The sequence below is a fragment of the Pongo pygmaeus genome, chromosome 21, assembly GCF_028885625.2.
Source record: "Pongo pygmaeus isolate AG05252 chromosome 21, NHGRI_mPonPyg2-v2.0_pri, whole genome shotgun sequence".
Taxonomy (NCBI): Eukaryota; Metazoa; Chordata; class Mammalia; order Primates; family Hominidae; genus Pongo; species Pongo pygmaeus.
In genome coordinates this window covers 35,968,357-35,992,874 of record NC_072394.2, presented here as the reverse complement: position 1 = coordinate 35,992,874, position 24,518 = coordinate 35,968,357, and the positions used below count along the sequence as shown (strand labels likewise).

At 40.0% G+C, this 24,518-nt stretch overlaps 1 protein-coding gene across 6 annotated transcripts in view; it reads right to left on the bottom strand.

Annotated features, from left to right (window-relative positions):
* Positions 1–24,518, bottom strand: part of CBFA2T2 (CBFA2/RUNX1 partner transcriptional co-repressor 2) — a 158,141-nt gene that overhangs the window by 93,718 nt on the left and 39,905 nt on the right. For 3 of the 6 annotated variants that reach the window (XM_063659132.1, XM_063659133.1, XM_054467477.2), the window contains one exon: positions 5,343–5,466. The exons of the other annotated variants lie outside the window; for them this stretch is intronic. In XM_063659132.1, coding sequence (XP_063515202.1) covers positions 5,343–5,433 — 91 coding nt within the window. In that variant the 5' untranslated portion in view covers positions 5,434–5,466. Of the gene's footprint in view, positions 1–5,342; positions 5,467–24,518 lie in introns of those variants that run through there. 6 annotated transcript variants of the gene reach the window in all.

Below are 24,518 nucleotides of genomic sequence, written 5' to 3'. Positions count from 1 at the left end.
CCCAAAACTTTGGGAGGCCAAGGAAGGTGGCTTACTTAAGGTAAGGAGTTCGAGACCAGCCAGAGCAACATAGTGAGACTCCATCTCTACAAAAAGTAAAAAAATTAGCCAGGCATGACGGCATGTGCCTATAGTCCCAAGTATTCAGGAGGCTGAGGTTGGGGGATTGCCTGAGCCCAGGAGGTCAAGGCTGCAGTGAGCCATTATTGTACCACTGCACTCTAGCCTGGGCACCAGAATGAGACCCTGTCTCTAAGAAAGAAGAAAAGGAAAGAGGAAAGGGGAAAGGCAAGGAAGAAAGAGACATGCCAGTTAAATTCAGTGTGTGATGACAGACTGAACTGGATTGAGGTACAAGAGCTATAAAAGACATTGAAATAATTTATAAAACCTGAATATAGTCTGTGAATTAGGTTAATAGTATGGTATCATTATTATATTTTCTAATTTTGATAATTGTACTGTGGTTATGTAAGAGAATGCCTTTGATTTCAGGAAATATGCATTTAAGTATTTAGGGATAAAAGGGCATATTTCCACTTTCAGAGTGGTTCAGGAAAAAAATTGTACCTCCAAAATACACACAATGATAAAGCAATTGGAGTAAAATGTAAACAACTTATAGAAAGTTGCAAGAACTCCTAAGTATTTTACTGTATCAAAAACAAAACAAAACAAAACAAAAAACAGAAAACAAGTCCCATCCATGACAAAAAAGTGTGAAGACACTCTTGTGGGTATTAAGTGAACATGTGTGTCAGTCCATGATCTAATGATCACATTCATGACGGTCTCTTCTTTGGTTTCTTACTCTGATGATGACAACTATATGCCATTTTAATGTTTTTTTTTAATTGGGCAGCCATTAGGCTGAGACAGCTGGCTCCAGTGCCTAGTAAGCAAACTGAAGCCCAATGTAAACATAAAATGAAACTTAACCAATCAAAAACAAACCTCTAACTAGGGACTTTCCACTGGCTCATATCCAAATAAGGCAAATGCCTAGCTGCAGCCAATCAAGTAATTCCTTTACTTTGCTACAGTGTTCAGCCTATAAAAGCCTGCTTCTAAAGCAGAGCTCTCTGAACTTCTTCCAGTTTTGAATGCTGCCTGAATCGTTTAACACTCACCTAAATTCTGCTAAACTTCTGTCTAAAGTTTTTATTTAAACAATTCTGAACATTTTTAAGTTGTTATTTTTCCTTATGTAATATTCATTTTATACCTATAATGGGTTACTGCTTAAAGATAAACATAAAAAACTCTGACATTCAATCTAAATTAATAGAAAACAGAAAAATAATTCTACAAATACACTTGAGATGCAGACATCTCAGTTTGATTCATCAGATCAAATCTCTCATCTAGCACATAAAAATGATTCTAGACTTTCAAACAACGTTAAAAAAGAAAAACAGCCAGGCGCAGTGGCTCACACCTGTAACCCCAGCAATTTGGGAGGCTGAGATCACTCCACTGCACTCCAACCTGGACAACAAAAGCGAAACTCCATCTCAAAAAAAAAAGAAAAAGAAAAAGGAAAGAAAAGAAAAAGGAAAAATAGGCCGGGTGCAGTGGCTCACCCCCGTAACCCCAGCAATTTGGGAGGCCGAGGTGGGCAGATCACTTGAGGTCAGGAGTTCAAGAACAGCCCGGACAACATGGTAAAACCCCGTCTCTACTAAAAATACAAAACCTAGCCAGGCCAGGTGGCACAAGCCTGTAATCCCACTCAGGAGACTGAGGCAGGAGAATCACTTGAACCCAGGAGGCGGAGGTTGCAGTGAGCTGAGATCATGCCTCTGCACTCCAGCTTGGGTGACAGAGCAACACTGTCTGAAAAAAAAAAAAAAAAAAGAAAAAAATAAGAAAAATAAACACTGGTGCTTATAGTGAATTTGCTTTTCATTGTAATAACTCCTTACTTGCACAGAAGTTCTGCAAACAGCAACCTGGAATATTTCTTAATCTGTCGCTTAAGAACAAAATAATATTATATGGTATTTCAAGCATCAGGTTGCAAAAATAGTCTTTTTTGAAAATGAAACGCATTTTAAAATTTCAATCTACATTTTAATCTATCCCAAAACCAAACCAATCTTTTTATTTTAAAATCAATATCAGGAATCATGTTTTACTTAAATACAAATGTAAAGTTAACAAAAGTATATGCCTACTAGTAAACTGGAGAAACTAAAAATATATAATTAATATATTTAAAATTGTATTTTACATTACTTTAAGATCAGACTTTTTAAAAATCACCTCTTTAACATCTACCATACAAAAACAAAATCATTTTTCAAAAAACCCTAAGAGGGGATTTGCAAGATTGCATAACAAGGGCTTTCAAGTCCAACAAAATCAGGGGATGATGATTTATAGTAGAAGTCAGCAAACTTATAGCCTGCTTAGCGTTTTAGTAAACAAAGTTTCACTGGAAAAGGACCATGCCCATTCCTTTACATATTATCTATCTATGGCTGCTTTCCTGCTGCAATAGCAGGGTTGGGACAGAGATTGTGTGGCCCACAAAGCCAAAAATGGTCACTATATGACCCTTTACAAAAAACTAAACTCTGGCTGGGTATGGTGGCTCACGCCTGTAATCCCAGCACTTTGGGAGGCTGAGGCTGGTAGATTACTTGAGGTCAGGAGTTCGAGACCAGCCTGACCAATATGGTGAAACCATGTCTCTACTAAAAATACACACAAAAAATCAGCCGGGCGTAGTGGCGTGCACCTGTAATCCCAGCTACTCGGGAGGCTGAGACAGGAGAATTGCTTGAACCCGGGAGGTGGAGGCTGCAGTGAGCCAAGATTGCGCCATTGCACTCCCGCCTGGGTAACAGAGTGAAACTTCCTCTAAAACAAAAAACATAAACTAAACTCTGATTTATAGCAACAACGTAGCTTTACAAAAAAAAGTTCTAATAAACACCTACTGAGGTTACACTAAGTGCAGGAGACACAGTAAAGAAAAATAGTCTGCTCTCAGGGAGTTTACAGTCTATTGAGAAAAGTAATGTAATTATCATACAAACAAACATAATAATATATACTAAGTGCTATAAAGAAAAAAACCACAACTATGAGCTTCACAGCAGGGACTAGAGTAAGGGGTATGCTATACAGACATAATCTCTGATGAAATGAAATTTGACAGAGGAGAAGTAGATCAGGTTAAAAAGGGGGATGGGGTGGAGATGAAGAATATTGAGAAGTATTTCAGGCAGAGGGAACAGAATAATATAGGAAACCTGAGATGGCAAAAGGTATGACTAGCAGAAAGAAGCAGGAGGAAGTCAGCATGTATGGACAGCATTAAACCTGCAGAAGGACGATGAAGTGGAGTGACAAGCAAGGGGACATTTCACACATTTGCTGGGGTGCAGGGGACAGCATGAGCCCATTTGTCTCACTTCCTAAATGTTAGATAATCTTGCAAACTCCCGTGACAACAAAGGCTATCTTATTCACTATTCTGTCTTATTCACCTTCACATCCACACGGCTTGACAGTGTTTAACAATGCTCAAAAAAATGTTTAGAATTTGAAATGTACAACTGATCAGAAAATAGTGTCTTCCTTTTTTTTTACAGCAAACATTTCAAGAGACACTGGTTTCCCCTTACAATTCAGCAGAAAGAGCCTGGAGTAGCTGTTTCACTGATTCAATTACTAAGCCAATTATCTAAATCCCTAAAACTCTCATCTGTCAAAATCAGAAGACAGGACCAGGTGTCACCTGAGGTCCTCTGAAGCTTTGTTTCTTTCTATTTAGCACATGTTTAAACAGCTCAAGATCCAATTATTCTTCCATGTAGTCTCATTGTTGAGTCACATAACCTGAAAATAAAACAGGTTTGGGGCTCTCCACAAACAAGATATTCTAATTTTCCAATTCATATGACAATGTGTAGATTCCAGTTTTATTAGTTATCAAAGACTTCATAAATGGTTGTGTATTTGCTTTACACACTGAGCATTACAAAGCTTGGAAAAAATTTTGTCAACTTAAAAAAAAAAAAAAAAAACCAAGGAAGCAATCAAACTCAAAAGTGATCTTGAAAACCAAAAACTGAACAACAGTTCTGATGTTTGAGTCATCAGCCCTTATGGGACACAAGTCAGGGTACAGCAGCTGTGGACCATCATTTAAAATCAAGAATTTTACGTAAGCAGAAAAAAAAGGGCAGGGAGGACAAGAAGAGAAAAAGGAAAAAAAAATCAAGAATTAAACTTAATAGTGATAGAAGATTTTTAAAAGTTGATGGAACAGGCCAGGAGAAATGACTCACACCTGTAATCCCAGCACTTTGGGAAGCCAAGGTGGGAGGATTTCTTGAGGTCAGAAGTTCAAGACCAGCCTGGCCAATATGGTGAAACCCCATCTCTACTAAAAATACAAAAATTAGCTGGGCGTGGTGACATGCGCCTGTAATCCCAGCTACGATGGGAGACTGTGGCACGAGAATAGCTTTAACCCAGAGGTGGAGGTTGCAATGAGCTGAGATCACACCACTGCACTCCAGACTGGGCGACAGAGAGAGAATCAATCAACAACAACAAAACATTGATGGAACAAAAGCACAGAGCTGGGTGCGGTGGCTCACACCTGTAATCCCAGCACTTTGGGAGGCCAAGGCGGGCAGATCACCTGAGATCAGGAGTTCGAGACCAGCCTGACTAACATGGAGAAACCCCGTCTCTACTAAAAATACAAAATTAGCTGGGCGTGGTGGTGAAAGCCTGTAATTCCAGCTACTCGGGAGGCTGAGGCAGGAGAATCGCTTGAACCCAGGAGGCTGAGGTTGCAGTGAGCCGAGATTACGCCATTGTACTCCAGCCTGGGCAACAACAGTGCAACTCCGTCTCAAAAAAAAAAAAAAAAAAGCACAGAAAATAAATGGAAGTCAAAAATTTCACTTGCTGGAATAAACCAACAGTTAATTGTATATTTTAAGTAAGGGATACACAGTTATTCTACTCAAATGAGACCACCAACTGATTTCCTTCTTTCACTATGAACACTTCCGTCGAATGAGCTCTTCACCTGGAAAACTATCCATACTTAAAGACTTATGGCTTCCCTTTAGGAGCAATGATTCCTGAAACAGCATTGACAACTCTCCACCCCAACCCATGTAGCTTCCAACTCATGTAGCTTGACAGCAGATAAGACCACATTAAGGCCAACTGTGGTGGCTCATGCCTGTAATCCCAGCACTTTGGGAAGCTGAGAGGGGACGGATCACCTGAGGTCAGGAGTTGGATGGAGACCAGCCTGGGCAACGTGGTGATTAAAAATACAAAAATTAGCCAGGTGTGGTGGTACGAACCTGTAATCCCAGCTACTAGGGAAGCTGAGGCAGGAGAATTGCTTGAACCCGGGGGCTGAGGTTGCAGTGAGCTAACAGCGCACCACTTCATTCCAGCCTGGGCGAAAACAGCGAAACTCCATCTCTACATAAATAAATAAATAAATAAATAAATAACCACATTAGTACTTCAGACTTTGAGTTATTTGTTGACCAAATGTACCCATTACTGTTCTCTGAGGACAGGTGGTGTGTCTTGATTAACATATTTAATGCTTATTTGTTGGGTAAATAAATTAAAATATGTTGTTTGTTTAAAAAATAAATGTAACAGGATCAAACCACGAAGCATTAGCTTAGAAAGAATCTAAGCCAATCCCTCCATTTAATTAAAATAGGGGGAGGGGAGTTAAAGTCTGAAAGGGTGAATTAAATTTCTATTAAATGTGATGTATTCAAATCAAATTATGCTGTCTTCAAGAATTTTTTAATGGGAGGATTTTGACAAAAAATTAATAATTTCAAGATAATACAATTATTATTAGCTTGTATTATTAGCTATTGTATTGTATTATTAGCAATACAATAATTGCTAATAAGTATTAAAAATTATTGCCCCCAAACATCGTGGCCATTTTCACTATCCTGTCCCATCCAAAATAAGGTATCATTCATACTTGGGGGTATACACCTATTTGCAAAGACAATGTAGAACATTATTACATTTGTTAAGTTATTAAAATCTATAGCTCTCAAAATCTTCTGGAAGGCTTTATGTGGAAAAAACTGTCCAAATCCTATAAGACAGGTATTTATTGAACCCTATTTTATAAACTTAAAACAAAGAAGGATGCTGTCTTTGATGTGCCTGAAACCCTAACATGAACCCCAACTGCCAGTGTTCTATCTCCCTCTTGGCCTCAATCTCTCAGGACACCTGATTAAAAAAAAAAAAAAAAAAAGCAGCAGCCATCTATTATACATAAATGCCATCTGCAAACATGTGCTGTACTTGGACTACTCCTTTGCAGCAGGGGAAAAAACCTGTTGTCCCTCTGCCCCTGCCAACATTTTAAATAAGTTTTATTGAGGTATAATATACAGACCACAAAATTTGCCTATTTTCAGTGTACAAGTCAATGATTTTTAGTAAATTTGGAGTTGTACGATTATCACAATTCCATTTTAGAACATTTTCATCACCCCCAAAAGATCCCTCATGTCCCTTTACAGCCCCAGACAACCACTACTAATCTTGCTTTCACTGTCCCTATAAATTTGCTATTCCTGGACATTTCACATAAATGAAAGGATATGTCATCTTTTGTGGCTTCTTTAATTTAGCAAAATATTTCTGAGCTTCATGCTGTACCATGTATCAAGATTCATTCCTTTTTACTGCTGAGTAGTATTCTACTGATGAATACACATTATGCTTATCTATTCACCAATTGATGGGCATTTGGATTGTTTCCAATTTTTGGCTATTTAGTAATGCTGCTGGAAACAATCTACACAAGTTCAAAATGGTTGATTTTTTTTTTATAAATTTGTCCAGTTTTATCTGCTTTATGGAGGGAGGATTTCCCAAGCACCTTAATCCAACATTCCAGAAATTCTGCCCTAACCAAATAGTTTTAAAAAATTTTTCGATTATTCTGACATGCTCTCATTGGTAGGTTTGTCATCTAATATTAATATCATGTTTAGAAAGATTTTCCCTGTCCCAGATTATAAGAATATGCACCTATATGTTCTTCTAGAACTCTTGTGGTTTCACTTTTATATAGCTCATTCTTAAGTACAATGAATGAATATGGATGGATGGATGGATGGATGGATGGATGGACGGACGGACAGGGTCTTGCTCTATCATCCAGGATGGGGCTGAAGTGCAAAGGAGGGAATCATAGCTCACTGCAACCTCAAACTTATGGGCTCAAGTGATCTTCCTGCTTCAGCCTCCTGAGTAGCGGCAACTCCAGAAGAATGCCACCATGTCTGGCTTTTTTTTGGGGGAAGGGTAGACACAGGGTTTCACTGTGTTGTCCACACTGGTCTTGAACTCCTGGCCTCAATCTCCCCATTTTGGCCTCCCAAAGTGCTGGGATTACAGATGTGAGCCACTATACCCAGCCCAGAATTTATTTTGATATATGCAGAAAATCTGAGGTTGAAAAGCCTAAAATATGAGTTTTATTAAGATAACTATACTTATTGCTGAACCCACAGGAAACTAAGTCCAAAGACTACACAACTAATTAAGAAATCAGGCCAGGCACGATGGCTCATGCTTGTAATCCCAGCACTTTGGGAGGCGGAGGCAAGCAGATCACCTGAGGTCAGGAGTTCGAGACCAGCCTGGCCAACATGGTGAAACCCCATCTCTACTAAAATTACAAAAATTAGCCAGGTGCGGTGGTGGGAACCTGTAATTCTAGCTACTTGGGAGGCTGAGGGAGGAGAATCACTTGAACCTGGGAGGCAGAGGTTGCAGTGAGCCGACTGCGTGACTGCAATCCAGCCTGTGTGACAGAGTAGACTCCATCTCAAAAAAAAAAAAAAAAAAATCAAAACTCCCAGTACTCAAAATAAAAGGAAACCTACAGGTGAATACTAAAAATTAATGAGAGGCCCAGCAATTATAAGACAAGCAGAATAATCCAGAGATCCTGCCTTCTTTGTATAATTTCCAACTTTATATACTGGAATTATTTCTTCTTCCTACACCTCAGGCCAGGTATCGTCCAGTGGCTCATGCCTGTAATTCCAGCACTTAAGAGGCAGAGGTGGAAGGATCGCTTGACCCCAGGAGTTCAAAACCTGCAATACAGTAAGACCCCATTCTCCACAAAAACAAAACAAAACAAAACAAAAACAAGTGTAACTGCCTTACCCCTCAGTAAAGTATTTCTGGTTTTATAAATAAAAATTAGTAATGAAATAATGTTCACTTCACAGAGAGGTTTTTACATCTAGCTTTGTTGACATGCCTTCATTCAAAATACTGGGAGTGCCTATACAGATTTTTATAATATACACCTAATTTTCTGCCAAGCAGACTTTTAATTTTACTTACACACACACACACACACTTTTTTGAGACAGGGTCTCGCTCTGTTGCCCAGGCTGGAGTGCAGGGGTGCAATCATAGCTCACTACAGTCTTGACTTTCTCACCTCAAGTGATCCTCCCACCTCAGCCTTCTGAGTAGCAGGACTACAGGTGCATGTCAACATGCCTGGTTAATTTTTTGTAGTTTTTTATAGAGATGGGGTCTCAAACTCCTAGACTCAAGCTATCCACCTGCCTAAGCCTCCCAAAGTGCTGGGATTACAGGCATGAGCAACAGTACCGGCCATTTTATTATGTTTTTATTTTTAAATTTTTTATTTCTCAGAGATGTGTTACCCAGGCTGGAGTGCTGTGACCCAATCATAGTTCATTGCAGCCTTGAACTCCTGGGTCCAAGTCATCCTCCTGACTCAGCTTCAAAGGTATAGCTGGGATTACAGGCATAATCTTCCATGCCTGGCCCCAAGCAGACTTTATTTCCAGTCTTTTTTATTTTTTTCTTTTTGAGACGGAGTCTCGCCCTGTTGCCCAGGCTGGAGTGCAACTGCACAATCTTGGCTCACTGCAGCCTCTGCCTCCTGGGTTCAAGCAATTCTCCTGCCTCAGCCTCCCGAGTAGCTAAGATTACAGGCACGCGCTACTACGCCAGGCTATTATTTTCTAACTTTAGTAGAGACGGGGTTTCACCATGTTGGCCAGGCTGTCCTTGAACTCCTGACCTCATGATTTGCCTGCCTCAGCCTCCCAAAGTGCTGGCATTACAGGTGTGAGCTACTGGGCCCAGCCTTTATTTCCAGTCTTTCAACAAAAGATATATGGGACATAAAAAAAATTAAACAATTCAGTACTTCAAGTACAGTCAACATCTCTGTTGGAAACACAAGATATTAAGGTTAATAATGGGTCTTCCACTTTTCTAAAACGACTGACTATACGATCTACAGACAAATGTGTATCATTAATATATCCTGTTGGAAAATCCTATAAATTCTTCAATTAATTATAATTATTACTCTGCATTTTAACAGAAAATTTTACTTTTACCATATTCCCTGAAAACTCCCTTAATAAGGCCTGATATTTCACACTTTTTTTTTTTTTTTTTTTGGAGATGAAGTTTCGCTCGTCACCCAGGCTGGAATGCAATGGCGTGATCTCAGCTCAGCGCAACCTTCACCTCCTGGATTCAAGCAATTCTCCTGCCTCAGCCTCCTGAGTAGCTGGGACTACAGATGTGCACCCCATGCCTGGCTAATTTTTGTATTTTTAGTAGAGTTGGGGTTTCACCATGTTTGTCAGGCTGGTCTCGAACTCCTGACCTCAGATGATTCACTCGCCTTGGTCTCCCAAAGTGCTGGGATTACAGGCGTGAGCCACTGAGCCTGGCATGGTATTTCACACTTTTAACAAACTCTGGCTCCGAAATGAAACTAAACAGAGAGGTAATGTGGAGTTATTTTTCTTTTCTTTTGCTGATACAAATGGTAAACTCAATTGCAAAGAAAACACCCAGGCCAGGCACAGTGGCTCATGCCTGTAATCCCAACACTTTAGGAGGCTGAGGCAGGTGGATCACATGAGCCCAGGAGCTCAAGACCAGCCTGGGAAACAGAGGGAGACCTCTATAAAAAAAATACAAAAAATAAATCTCTACAAAAAATAAAAATTGTATCCACTACAAAAAATTAAAAAAAAAAAATTAGCCAGGTATGGTGGCAGGTGCCTGTGGAACACATGACTGCGGAGTACTTGGGAGGCTAAGGTGGGAGGATTGCTCGAGCCAAGCAGGTCAAGGTTGCAGTGAGCCGTGATCCTGGCTGCTACTACACTCCAAGAAAAAAAAAATTAAGTATATCCAGATAGGCCATGCTGAGCTAAATTAATTTTTCAGACCAAAAAAAAAGAAGAAATTCAAAATTTACACCAAATAAACAAAAAGAAAATTTACACCAACTGAAAATGTCCTTTTCTTTAGTCTTTACAGTGTGGCTGCTAAGGCCTGGTTTTATAAGCTTCATTATTTATCCTATATAAAAACAATTACAAAAATGTTTATTCTATTATTAAATTAATTGCAAATCTTCAGGAAAAAGTAAAGAAAAAATGTCAGTTACTAACAGATAAATTAGCAGTTTATATACAAATAAGCACCTCTTCCCTCAGATAAACAAATTTAAGAGGCAGATAATTCAGCATTATTATCATCAACTACTATTAAGTGTCTACCACATGGTAGGCTTGCACAGAAAGATACAGGCCTTGTAGGACATTTAACAAAACATCCTACTACAGTAATGCTTTCATTATTTAAACTGGCACATGACAGATTATGTTAACAGCTTTATTTATTGACTAAGTCTAATCATATTTCCTCAGTTGGCATCAATATAATATCTACTATTTACGTTTGCTTCAACACTGGATATTTGTTCAAAAGTCTTCCATATTTGATTTTCTACCACAGAATTTTAAATGAACAGAAATGAAATTCTGTGTTTTTCTATGGTAGACTGCAAAAAGATAAGAAAAAGTCTGGGTATGTTGGCTCACGCCTGTAATCCCAGCATTTTGGGAGGCCAAGAGGGGACAGATAACCTGATGTCAGGAGTTAGAGACCAGCCTGGCCAACATGGCAAAACCCCATCTCTAGTGAAATACAAAAAATTAGCCAGGCATGGCAGCATGTGCCTGTAATCCCAGCTACTCAGGAGGCTGAGGCAGGAGGATCCCTTGAACCCGGAGGCAGAGGTTGCAGTGAGGCGAGATTGTGCCACTGCACTCCAGCCTAGACAACAGAGCAAAACGAACGAACGAACGAACGAACGAAAGAGAGAAAGAAAGAAAGAAACAGAGAAAGAGAGAAAGAAAGAAAGAGAAAGAAAGAAAGAGAAAGAAAGAAAGTAAGTCTTAATGAGAGCTCAAAATCATTTCATTTGGGAATCCTACTAACAATCCCACTAATAACTTGCATTTTATTTCAAGGAAATTTAAGATCCAAAATGATCTAGTGGCATTTTTCAAAAACTGATCAAGCAATCACCTTTCCTGGCACACAGCTTTTCTATTTAATGTTTTATAGTTTTCAGTTGATTCAAAACATACCCCAAGATCACATTCTTTTTAAGAAACACTGCTTCCTAAAGTTTAAATGCTTATTATTTCACAAAGGTTTTGAATTACACATACAAAAAATGTGAAAAACATGGTTGACGTCATTTGGAGTAAAGAAACCACAAACTGGAAGCTTCATGAGAGTCGGGACTGCCTGTCTACCTTGCTTACTATTCTATTCTATTCTATTCACTCATGCATGCAACAAATATTTATTGTGCATCTATCAGATGCCTGACCATGTTTGAGGCAATGGAGATACATCAATAAACCAAATAGGCCGGGCACAGTGGCTCATGCCTGTAATCCCAGCACTTTGAGAGGCTGAGGTGGGGGGATCATGAGGTCAGGAGTTCATGACCAGCCTGCCCAATATGGAGAAACCCCATCTCTACTAAAACTACAAAAATTAGCCAGGCGTGGCAGCAGGTGCCTGTAATCCCAGCTACTCAGGAGGCTGAGGCAGGGAATTGCTTGAACCCAGGAGGTGGAGGTTAGTGAGCCGAGATCATGCCACTACACTCCAACCTGGGTGACAGAGTGAGACTCCATCTCAAAAAAATAAAAAACAAATAAATAAATAAAAATAAAAATAAATCAAATAGACAAGATTCCCTGTCTTCTCTGAAACTAGCAAGAGGAGACAAATAACAAACAAAATTAATAAATACTATGTACAGTATATCAGAAGGTAATAAGCTGGTAAAGTGGGATGGGGCAGTTTTAAATAAGGTAGCCTGGTTGACCTTGCAGAGAAGGGAAGAAATGAGCCGCAGGACAGGTGACAAAAGAATTGCCTAGGTAAAGGTCCTGAGGCAAGACTAGGCCTACAGTCTTCAAGGAACTGCAAGAAGTTAGTGTGGCTGAAGCTGAAAAGTAGTAGGGTATGAGTTGAGAGGTCGAGCAGTGGGCAGGGAGAGGGAAGCAGATCACAGACAGCTTCCAGCCACTAGAAAAACTTTGGTCTCACTTTCAGTAAAATGGGAGTCATTAACAGGGTTCTGAGCAGAGAATTGACATGACCTGACTAAACTGCATCACTCTGGCTGCTATGTTCAAAACAGATGGTAGGGCAAGAATGGAAACAGGGGAAGCAACTCCAATAATCCAGGCCAGAGATGCTAGTGGTATGGACAAGAATGGAAGGGGTAAAGGTAAGATGTTACTTGGATTCTGGATTCTGGATATAGTCTCAAGGTATAACAAACAGGATTGCACTCTAGCCTGGGAGACAAAGTGAGACTCCGCCTCAAAATAAATACATAAATTAATTAATTTAATTTAATTATCAGTGCTTTGAAGTATGGTTATCATAACGTTGCCTGTCTTCTACTTGGCAACAATGAAACACCTCCAAATGCTGCACAAAGCAGAGCAGTGGTCAGGAGACTGGCACCTCAGCACACACTCACTTTACCTTTCTGAGCTTCCGTTTTTTTCAACTGTAAAATGAATCTTTGTATGTTCTTCCCTCTAAGAACGCTCTTTTTCTCTGACTGAAATCTAAAACACCTTCAAGTTCAGCTCCTGTTGCCTTCTCCTTGGAGGCTTTCCAGGTTCTCTAGTCCGTGTTCATCTCCCCCACTTCTTTGAACTCTAATAACTATTTACTTTTATTGATGCAGACCATTCATTTGGTCCTATGTTGCGAACTGCCTTGAATGTTAACTATTTTACGTGTTTGTCTTCAGCACTCCATTGCACCAGAAAATCTTTAAGTATCTACTTATTCTGGTTTTCCCTACAATATCTAATACAAAAGTGTATCACCATAAAATAATAATTTTTCGCCGGGCACGATGGCTCACACCTGTAATCCTAGCACTTTTGGAGGCCGAGGCAGGCAGATCACAAGGTCAGGAGTTAAGACCAGCCTGACCAACATGGTGAAACCCTGCTCTACTACAAACACAAAAGTTAGCCGGGCATGGTGGCATGCGCCTGTAATCCCAGCTACTCAGGGGGCTGAGGCAGAACTGCTTGAACCCAGGAGGCAGAGGTTGCAGCGATCCAATATCATGCCACTGCACTCCAGCCTGGGCGACAGGGCAAGACTCTGTCTCAAAAGATAATAATAATAAAAACTTGTCTTACTAATACTTAATACAAATTAAGTATTAGTAAGAAATAGCCGGGCATGGTGGTTCAGGCCCGTAATCCCAGCACTTTGGGAGGCCAGGCAGGCAGATTGTTTGAGTCCAGGAGACCAGCCTGAACAACATGGGGGGACCCTGTCTCTGCCAAAACTACACAAAATTAGTCAGGTGTGGCCACATATGCCTGTAGTCCCAGCTTCCCGGGAGGTTGAGGTGGGAGGACCACTTGAGCCTGGGAGGAGGAGGTTGCAATGAGTCAAGAGCGTGCCACCACACTCCAGCCTCGGTGGCAGAGCAAGACCCTGTTCCTGAACCCCCCAAAAAAAGACTTAGTAAGAAAGACCTCTTCTGTTAGTTCCTACAAAGACTGAAGATAGCAATTTCTGTAGAGTTTATTTTAATAAGACATATAAGTTTAAAGGCAAAACAACAACTCAAATGCATATGTCCACAATATATATACATTGATAATTGAGAGAGTATTCAGAAGCTTTAAAATTAAAATCATCCTAAAATGGAAGAGGCTTAATGAAAAAAATAATAATAATAAAAAATTAAAAACTAAAATCAAAGGGCATCTTAAACTGAGGGTACAAAAAGTTCACGTAAACACAAAAACCTGTAAAATACTAGGTAGCCAGGAACAAAATAAATCTAGTTCCTGACAGGTGTTAAGACTGGTTCTTCTAGCAGACTTACCAATGATTATTGGTTTTAACTGATCACTGACTTAACCACTCAGGCAACAGAAGAGCAAAACGAGGTACTAGCCTAGATGCTGTAAACCACATGTTCCTCTAGCCCACATACTTAAGCTCATCTGAGGAACTTGTTAAAATGTAGGTTCCCAGGCCTAAATCAGAACCAAGTAATCAGAATGGGGGGTCCAGGGATCCAAACTTTAATAAGTTCTTCAGGTGACTCCTCTATACACTAAAGTTTGAGAAAATTGCTAGGTGTAGTGGCTCATGCCTATAATCCCAGCACTTTCGGAGGCTGAGGCGGGAGAATCACTTCAGTCCAGGAGATGGAGGCTGCAGTGAGCTATGATGATGCCACTGCACTCCAGCCTGGGTGACAGAGTAAGACCCTGTCTCAAATTAAAAAAAAAAACAAAAAACCTGTAGCACTAAGACAAAGTCGCTGCTTTCAGTAATATAGTAGGGGATAAATGTATGCATAACACAGGATATAATAAAAAGTAACAAGTAAAAAGTACCAAAAATTATAGAAAAAGTCTCTTCCAGCTAGGCAAAGAAAAATAAAGGCTTCATGGAAAAGTTAGGAGAATTTTGAGTTCAGATGATTTGGGAAAATGTACCTGTAACTGACAAAGAAAGAACTAAAAACAAACAAACAAACAAACAAACAAAACCAGGAATGTAACTGTGGTAAGGCATCAGCCTAGGCTAAAATGTGTAGGTCATAAGTGTCTACCACAATCAAGCCACTGCCTGAGTAACAGAGCAGGAGCAAGAACTCATCTTAAGCACTAGAAAGGCCTAGACCTAATGGAAAAATAGAGCCCGCTTCTCTGTCCTTACTCAGTTATGCGACTCATCAATTTCAAATCCCTTCCATACACCCATATACAATTTAAGAAAGATGACCTGCCGGTCTCCAACCAATGGAGATGGGCGGGTATATGGATTTCCATTCACATTCCCTGCTAAAATCATGAGTCTAACTTTGGCTTAACCTGCTTCTAATCATTTGACCTCTAAACAAACTGCTTCTAATCACTTGACCCTTGACCTCTGAACTACATGACAACCACCTTTCAGTGCCCTCAATGCTAGATCTAGTTCCTGACTTCAATCCATCACCTAAATGCAAAATATCAGCAATGGAAGAGACATCTAATCAAAGTTTCCATGGTACTATGGGGAAAGTGAGGTGCCAGCTGACTGGTTCCAGAACCCAGATTTCCTGGCTGCCTGCAAATTACTTTCTAGTGTCCCACAGTGCATCTTAAACTTTACCTCTCAAGGAATGTTCAAATTACTTTATTAACTTATTAGAGCCAAATTCATTAAGCTAGTGCCTTCTACTTGCACAACTCTAGGGTTACCTTTCACATTATATTCTATGTGAATAGCATCACCGTAGAGCACAACTCCAGAATACAATTAGAATGGTGATTCTGGAGTTATAGGCTATGCCAGTTAGGGTTTCAACAAGTACCCTAGATATCAGATTTATTAACATACTTTATATACGCAGTACTAAGGAAGCGTCCAACAGCTTAGAATGATTACTACGACTTTTACTATGGCTTTTTAACACAACGAATAAAAGTATCCTTGCATCATCTTCTGGTTTCCATTCCCTTTACTTTAAAATGTTAACTAGCCCAATAAATCATTCTCTAGTCAGCATGATGTTACCATATAACTTCTTAACGAAATCTGAAAAGTCTTAAGCTGTTTTTGAAAAAGCATGTTATAAGGGCTGCTTTGCATATTAATCAGGTTTATCATTTTTAGCTGACGTTTCAGTCAATAAATGTGGTACCATAAGATTACTATATTTTCACTGTACAGTTTCTATGTTTAGATATACAAACACTTACCATTGTTAAAACTGCCTACAGCATTCAGTACAGTAACATGCTGTTAGCTACTATTACAGGTTTACATATATCCTAGGTGTGTAGTAGGCTACATTATGTAGGTTTGTATAAGTATACTCTATAATGTTTGCACATCACCTAATGATGCATTTCTCAGAACATATTTCTGTTGTTAAAAGACATAAGACTATACATGTAAACCTAAAGGAAATATTGAATGTTCTACCATATTCAATGTTAAAACAATGTGATTTTTAAAAAGCATTTAATAAATGGTTTAGTTACCAAACTCCCATTCTGTTTCACGAGCGACCCTCCTTGTTTGATGGCCAAAATTAAAAAGTTAATTACTATTCTCTTAAAGCTACTTTTAATCAAACAAAAACATTTCTGCCACTTCCACTGCAGCATGTAAAATTCAACTTACTTCATCCCTAAAACCTAAATCTGACCAAAAAACAAACAGGCCAGACATGGTGGCTCACACCAATAATCCCAGCACTTAGGGAGGCCTTTGGGAAACCAGCCCAGGCAATATAGCAAGACTGCATCTCTACAATAAATAAAAATTAAAAAAAAAAAAATTATCCAGCCATGGTGGTAAGCACCTATAACCCCAGCTACTCAGGATGCTGAGGTGGGAGGATTGCTTGAGCCTAGGAGTTTGAGGCTGCAGTAAGCTGTGATCATGCCATTGTACTCCAGCCTAAGTGACAGACAAAGACTGTCCGCTACTAAAAAAAAAAAACAAAAAAAACCTTACTTGGCTATCACCCTACAAAGTATTTTGATGCACTGCTTCCAGATTAACTATACAATCAGCCAATTATTTTAGGGACCTATAATACATCTTGAGCATTTTGAGGAAAACAAATATTTTCCAAAGATATACTCCCAGTCCCTAAGTTTAGTAAGATATCAACTCAACAGGGATGTAAACAATGATAGGAAATGAGTAATAAAGATGGGCTTCATTGACCTTGAAACATGAGGAAGATGCAGAGGGCCTGAAAAGAGACTGGAGAACAGCATAAGCAACAGGGCAGAAATAGGATATGCAAACAAGCATTCATTCCTTCACTTGGTGCTCACACTAGTGCCAGACTAAATATTTACAGACTAACCACACTGTGTTGCAGGCACATGGCTATGATTTCTATGTTCTCTCTTTCAATTCACATGACATATTGTAAAGATCTTCTTGTGTTACTCTCTTCCTACAGATGAGCAAACAGGCCTAACAGTTAAAAAACTTGCCCAAGATTATACAGACACTAAGCAGCAAAATGGGAATTTAAACCAAATTTCCGAACCTCAACTCTGATGCTCTCTCCCCAACTATTATTTTAAGTGGGACCTAGGCTAGAATAAGTTGCAATGGTAAACAGAAATGCCAATTATTAACAGGAAGAAATATTTGATCCCAATGTGGAGGAATAAATAAGTTGGAACTTCATATAATTGGTAGCTAGGAATTATGATATGGCCCTGAACAAAATGAAATCAGTGTTTTCTGAAGACAACATAGACTGAGAATACCTCATAGAAAGCCATTAACTAATTTAAAAAAAAAAAACAACAATATGATAACCTCTAAGACCAAGAAGATAACAAAAGAAAATTGAAAAGGACAGAATCTCTGAAGCAGTGACAACACAGAAAATACTAAGTAAATAAGCAAAATAAGTGATAATTGGAAAGAAGTAAAATTGTCCTTATTTGCAAATGATGTACAGAAAATCCAACGGAGGCCGGGGATGGTGGCTCATGCCTGTAATCCCAGCACTTTGGGAGGCCGAGGTGGGTGGATTACCTGAGGTCAGTTCAACACTAGCCTAGGCAACATGGTAAAACCTTGTCTCTACTAAAAATACAATTAGCCGGGCCTGGTGGCAGGCACCTGCAATCCCAGCTACTCAGGAGGCTGAGGCAGTAGAATCGCTTGAACCCAGGATGCAGAAGTTGCAGTGAGCCGAGATTGGGCCATCTCAAAAAAAAAAAGGAAAAAGAAAAAAGAAAATCCAATGCAACTTCCCCAAAAAGCTATTAAAATAAGTGAATTTAGCCAAGTTGCAGGATACAAGATCGATACATAAAAATCAACTTCATGTCTATAGAGTAGCAATGACCAAATACTGAAATTTTGAGAAAATTAAAACAGTATCAAAAATTGTGAAATATTAAGAGAAAAATTTGACAAAAGACATAAAACCTGTACAGGAAAAACACAAAAATACTACTGAGAAACATTAATTAAAATAAAATCACTAATTTAATTTGTTAATTTGTATCTCTCCTAAACTGTTAAGATGTCAGCTCTTCCCCCAAACAGATTCAATGTAGTCCCAATCAAAATCCCAACGTGCTGTTTTTTTTTTTTTTTTTTTAAGAAACTGAGAAGCTAATTCTAGAAATTATTTGGAAATGCAAAGAACCTAGATTACCTAAAACAACTTTGAAAACGAATATAGCTAGAGGACTAACACTACCTCACTTCAAGTTATAGTAAAAGAGTGTGGTACAGGCATAAAGATAAGGTAAACGTATCAATGGAACAGAGTCCAGAAACAGACCCACAGATATATAAACAACTGATTTTTGACAAAGGTACAAGGACAATCCAGTAGAGAAATGATAGTCCTTTCAACAACTGGTACTAAAACAGCTGGATATTCATATGCAAAAAACTGAACTTGGATCCTTAATATCTCATACCACGTATTAAAATATTAGATCTACATGTAAATCTAAAAATTACAGAAATTCCAGAAAAAAAGCATACAAGAAAATCTTTGTGAACTCGGGTTAGGCAAAGATTCCTTAGACACAATAAAAGCTACAAAAGCTAAAAAGATACAAAAAATCTTTTTAACTCTATTCTTTGAAAGAAACTGTTAAGAAAATAGACAAGTAATACACTGGGAGAAAATATTTGCAAAGCATATACCTGATTTTAAAAAAACCTCAACAGGCTGGGGGCAATGGATCATGCCTATAATCTCAGCACTTTGGGAGGCCGAGGTGGACGGATCACTTGAGGCCAGGAGTTCAAGACCAGCCTGGCCAACATGGTGAAACCTCATCTCTACTAAAAATACAAAAATTAGCCGGGCGTGGTGGCGCGTGCCTGTAGTCCCAGCTACTCAGAAAGTTGAGGATCACTTGAACCCAGGACGTGGAGGCTGCAGCAAGCCGGGATCACGCAACTGTACTCCAGCCTGGGCAACAGAGTGAGACTGTCTCAAACAAACAAACAAACAAACAAACACCTCAACAGCAAGAAAATAAACAATGTAATTTTTTTAAATGGGTAAAAGATTTAAACAGACATTTCACCAAAGAAGATATATAGATGGTAAGTACTTGAAAATATTTTAGAAAAAGTTTGGCAATTTCTTTAATAGTTAAAACATATGATGCAACCACACCATTCCTATGTATTTACAAAGGAAAAAGAGTCTGGGCACAGTGGTTTAACACCTGTAATCCCAACACTTTGTTTAGGAGGCCAAGGCAGGAGTATCACTAGAGCCCAGGAGTTCAAGACCAGCCTGGGCTCGAACCCCATCTCTATTTGTTGTTGCTGTTGTTGTTGTTTCTGAGATGGAGTCTCGCTCTGTCGCCCAGTCTGGAGTGCAGTGGCGTGATCTCGGCTCACTGCAACCTCAGCTTAATGCAACCTCCACCTCCAGGGTTCAAGCGGTTCTCCGGCCTCACCCTCCTGAGTAGCTGGAATTACAGGCACACACCACCACGCAAGGCTAACTGTTGTATTTTTAGTAGAGATGGAGTTTCACCATGTTGGCCAAGCTGGTCTTGAACTCCTAACATTCAGGTGATCCGCCCACCTCAGCCTCACAAAGTGCTGGGATTACAGGTATAAGCCACCACACCCGGTTCCCATCTGTGTTTTTTTTAAAAAAAGAAAAGACAAAAGCAAGCATATGTCCATATAAACATTTATATATGAATGTTCAAAGAAGCTTTATTTGTAATAGCCAAAGACTGGAAACAACTCAAACATCTATCCACAGGCAAATAAACAAATGTGATATATCCATACAACAGAATACTACTCAACAATAAAATGGAATAAACTACTGATACATACATCTTAAAATAATTATGCTGGATGAAAGAAACCAGACCAAAAAAGGAAGAAAGGATGGAAGGAAAGGAATGCATATTGTATGATTTCATCTATATAAAACATATATACATAAAATTCTATAAAATGCACACTAATCTATAGTGACTGAAAGCAGATCAGTGTTTGCTTGGAGACAAGCAAGGGCAGGGGGAGCATGGGAGGGAGAGATTACCAATGGGCACAAGGATACTTTATGGAGTGAATGATAACGTTGACTATCTTGATTGCAGTGATCATTTCACAGGTATACCTGCCAAACCTGAGCAAACTGTACACTTTACATATGTGTAGTTTATTGTAAGTCAATTAAGCCTCATTTTTTTTTAGTGAAAGAATAAAACAAAAGTATATGTAAGGAGGGAAAAGTGATAAAAGTTTAAGAAGAAAATGCAGGAAGAAGCACTGTTTGTTCAGGAAGGGGAGTGTAGTTCTCTGAGGATTCCACGCAGTTTGGAACAGCTGTGTATGAGATGACAGTGAAATAAGCCAAACGGACATCATCTGTAGGCAGAGAGAAACACAGTTCCAAAACACAGAGAGGAATCACTCCTTGAGAAACAGCAGAAGATAGCACAAGGCAGAAGACAGTGCCAGGCAGCACAATAGCTCAGTTATCTATAATACCATGCCATATACAAAATATACTATTTTGTGGAACATTCCCCTAGGCCTGTCATCTTTTTAAACTGCAAGTCAGAGTACTCCCCTGGCTTATTTTACCGATAAATACAACTGAAACACAAGATGCAGACAAGATACATCCTCTCACAGTGTTAAATGAGACATTCAAACTTGGTTTTGGTTGCTCTGAAATGTTAAAAGGATCTAACACACCTTGTATAATTCACCTTGATAGTGAACATTCAAAGAGACACACAGTTTAGCAGAAAATATCTGAAATTGACTTATATGTCTCAGTTGCTTAAAGGAAAAAGGAAAACCACACTCGAAATATACCTTGTTATAAATGCAACATAAATGTCAAACTCTAAATAGCCGGGTGAAAAAGAGCTGGTAGATCGGGTATGCCGCTATCTCAGATCATTCCCTACCCCTTGCCCAACGTTTCTGCTGTAAACTCAAACGTCAGCTTCTCAATAATGCCTTCCTAAGTCCCCTCTTCATTGTGCACCTTTGACAGAATTACACTTTTCTGCTCTCAAAACCATACTTGAACAATAACAGTTATTTCCTTAATCTATTAGAGGTTAAGTACTGTCATACTCATCACTAGCCTAAACACAGTGTTCTGTGCACACTAGGTGCTAAAAATAGGGAAAAGAGGTGTTTGACGGGATAAGGCCAAAGGTGACAAGGCCTAGAGAGGTCTGGAAACCAAACCTAAGCCTCACCAGAGTTCTGGTTTCCCTTCATTAAGTCTGGTAACTGCAGCTTATTGGGGCTGGGGGGATAGGTTCATGGGAGGTCACTACATTACTCCATCTACTTTGTGTATGTTCAAAATTCCCCACAATAAATTGTTAAAAAATAAAGAGTAGGTGAAGATATGATTAAACCCTTCTTGTTCTTACTTTCCTACCTTTGAACTTTTCTTTTTCCTTTTAACTTGATCTTTGCCAGCTTTCCCTCCTTTGTTGTCAACGGGTCCACTGGGTCATTAGCCAGTTAACAAATGGTGGTTTGGAGGATAAAAGACAGACCCTTTGCACAGGCAATGGAATTCCAAATGCTAGACTCCTGGCTCCACAATGTCTGATTCAGAAAAACTGCTGGGAGCTATTAGTTTAGCTCGCCCACCCAGGCATATTAAGACTCTTCGAGTTCCTTTTACACCACTCCCATATGCCTCTCATTTATGCCTACACAGTTTTGTGATTGTGTGCTTTTGTTTAGCACAGGAAGAGATCAGGCCCAGTGTGACCACAGAAATTATTAGGAAAGTCCAAGGATAAGGACTCCAGAAAGAAAGTAGTTTCAAATGTGAAACTGCAACAGATCTGAACTGTTTTTTCTAGTGGGGCAATAATCCAACAAAAATGCATTTCAAAATCCTAAACACAGATGAAGAGGAGATACAGTAACAGTGTGAGTAGGATTCCGGCCTAAATGACAGCATTTGCCATTTTGTAAGCACCCTGTGCTTTCCCCGCTCTGAGCTTTAGTTAACGCTCCCCTTTATACCTGAAACTCTGGTCTAGATCAATCTGCTTACAGTTTCCTTCATGCTTCCACCTTGGACTGAAAAAGCATATATTTCCTGAGCACTGCATGCTGACACTGACACTGTACTGCACCCTGCATTTAGTCCTTAAACCCTTGCTCTCAATTCGTCCCTCCTACTGCAACTAGACGCCTTATTTATTTGTTTGTTTATTTATTTATTTAGAGATGGAGTCTTGCTCTGTTGCCCAGGCTGGAGTGCAATGGCATGATCTCGGCTCACTGCAACCTCCGCCTCCTAGGTTCAAGCGATTCTCCTGCCTCAGCCTGGATTACAGGAGCTGCGATTACAGGCGCCTGCCACCACACCCAGCTAATTTTTGTATTTTAGTAGAGATGGGGTTTCACTATGTAGGTGAAGCTGATCTCAAACTCCTGACCTCAAATGATCCGCCCGCCTCGGCCTCCCAAAGTGCTGGGATTACAGGTGTGAGCCACCGCGCCCGGCACCATCTTTATTTTCATGGAACACGCACTGCACTTCGTTCATGTGCTTTTACAGCACTTCCTACAAGTGGATCAAGAATGGGCATGTGGCCCGGCGCAGTGGCTCACGCCTGTAATCCCAGCACTTTGGGAGGTGGAGGTGGGTGGATCACTTAAGGTGATCCGAGACCAGCCTGGCCAACATGGTGAAACCCCGTCTTTACAAAAATACAAAAATTAGCTGGTGTGGTTGCGCATGGCTGTAATCCCAGCTACCTGGGGGGCTGAAGCAGGAGAATTGCATGAACCCGGGAGGCAGAGGTTGCAGTGAGCTGAGATTGTGCCACTGCACTCCAGCCTGGGCAACAGAGTGAGACTCTGTTTCAAAAAAAAACAAACAATGGGCATCAGACCTAAAAGCTGGTTCAATCAGGCTATTTTGCTGGACTCCTACATGGAATGCCAAGCATTGCCTCTCATGCTCTTGTTATGACAGTGAGGTATAAGGACATGTAGCTTTAGTCATTTTGCCACCAGAGGTGAAGCCAGCCTTAAGGAAATTCAGAGATTGAACAAGATTCAAAAGAGAAACAAAGAGGCTGGGTGTGATAGCTCGTGCCTGTAATCCCAGCACTTTCAGAGGCCATGGCAGGAGGATCACCTGAGTCCAAAAGTTTGAGACCAGCCTGGACAACACAGGGAGATCCGATCTCTATTAAAAAATAAAATAAAATAGGCCGGGCGAGGTGGCTCATGCCTGTAATCCCAGCACTTTGGAAGGCCGAGGCAGGTGGATCACCTGAGGTCAGGACTTTGAGACCAGCCTGGCCAACATGGTGAAACACCGTGGCCACTAAAAATACAAAAAATTATCCAGGTGTGATGGCGCACACCTATAATCCCACCTACTTGGGAGGCTGAGGCAGGAGAATCGCTTGAACCCAGGAGGGGGAGGTTGTAGTGAGCCCAGATTGCACCACTGCACTCCAGCCTGTGTAACAAGAGCAAAACTCCATCTCATAAAAAATATATATATACATACATATCTGCTTTCTTCTTTCTTGATACAAGACACTAGAAGTAATCTTATGCCTAGTTTTTTTGTTTGTTTTTTTAAAGACAGGGTCTCAAGCAATCCTCCCATCTCAGCCTCCTGAGGTGTGGCACGTCACCATGCCCAGCTAACGTTTTGTATTTTTTGTAAAGACAACGAGGTTTTGCTATGTTGCCCAGGCTGGTCTCAAACTCCTGGGCTCAAGAGATTCACCTGCCTCAACCTTGGCCTCCCAAAGTGCTGGGATTACAAGCGTGAGCTACCATGCCTGGCTTGTCTTTTTTGTAACTTACAAAGAGAACAAAGTAAAGGAAAGAGGGATGGAAAGAGCTCCTGCGCTAATTAAACCAGAGTTGAAAGAGGCTTGATGGAAGGTTACCAAAGGAGAACATGAATCTGTGAGAAAATGTTGTAAGGTAAAAATAACTGGCCGCCAGGCGCGGTGGCTCACGCCTGTAATCCTAGCACTTTGGGAGGCTGAGGCGGGTGGATCACGAGGTCAGGAGATCAAGATCATCCTGGCTAACACGGT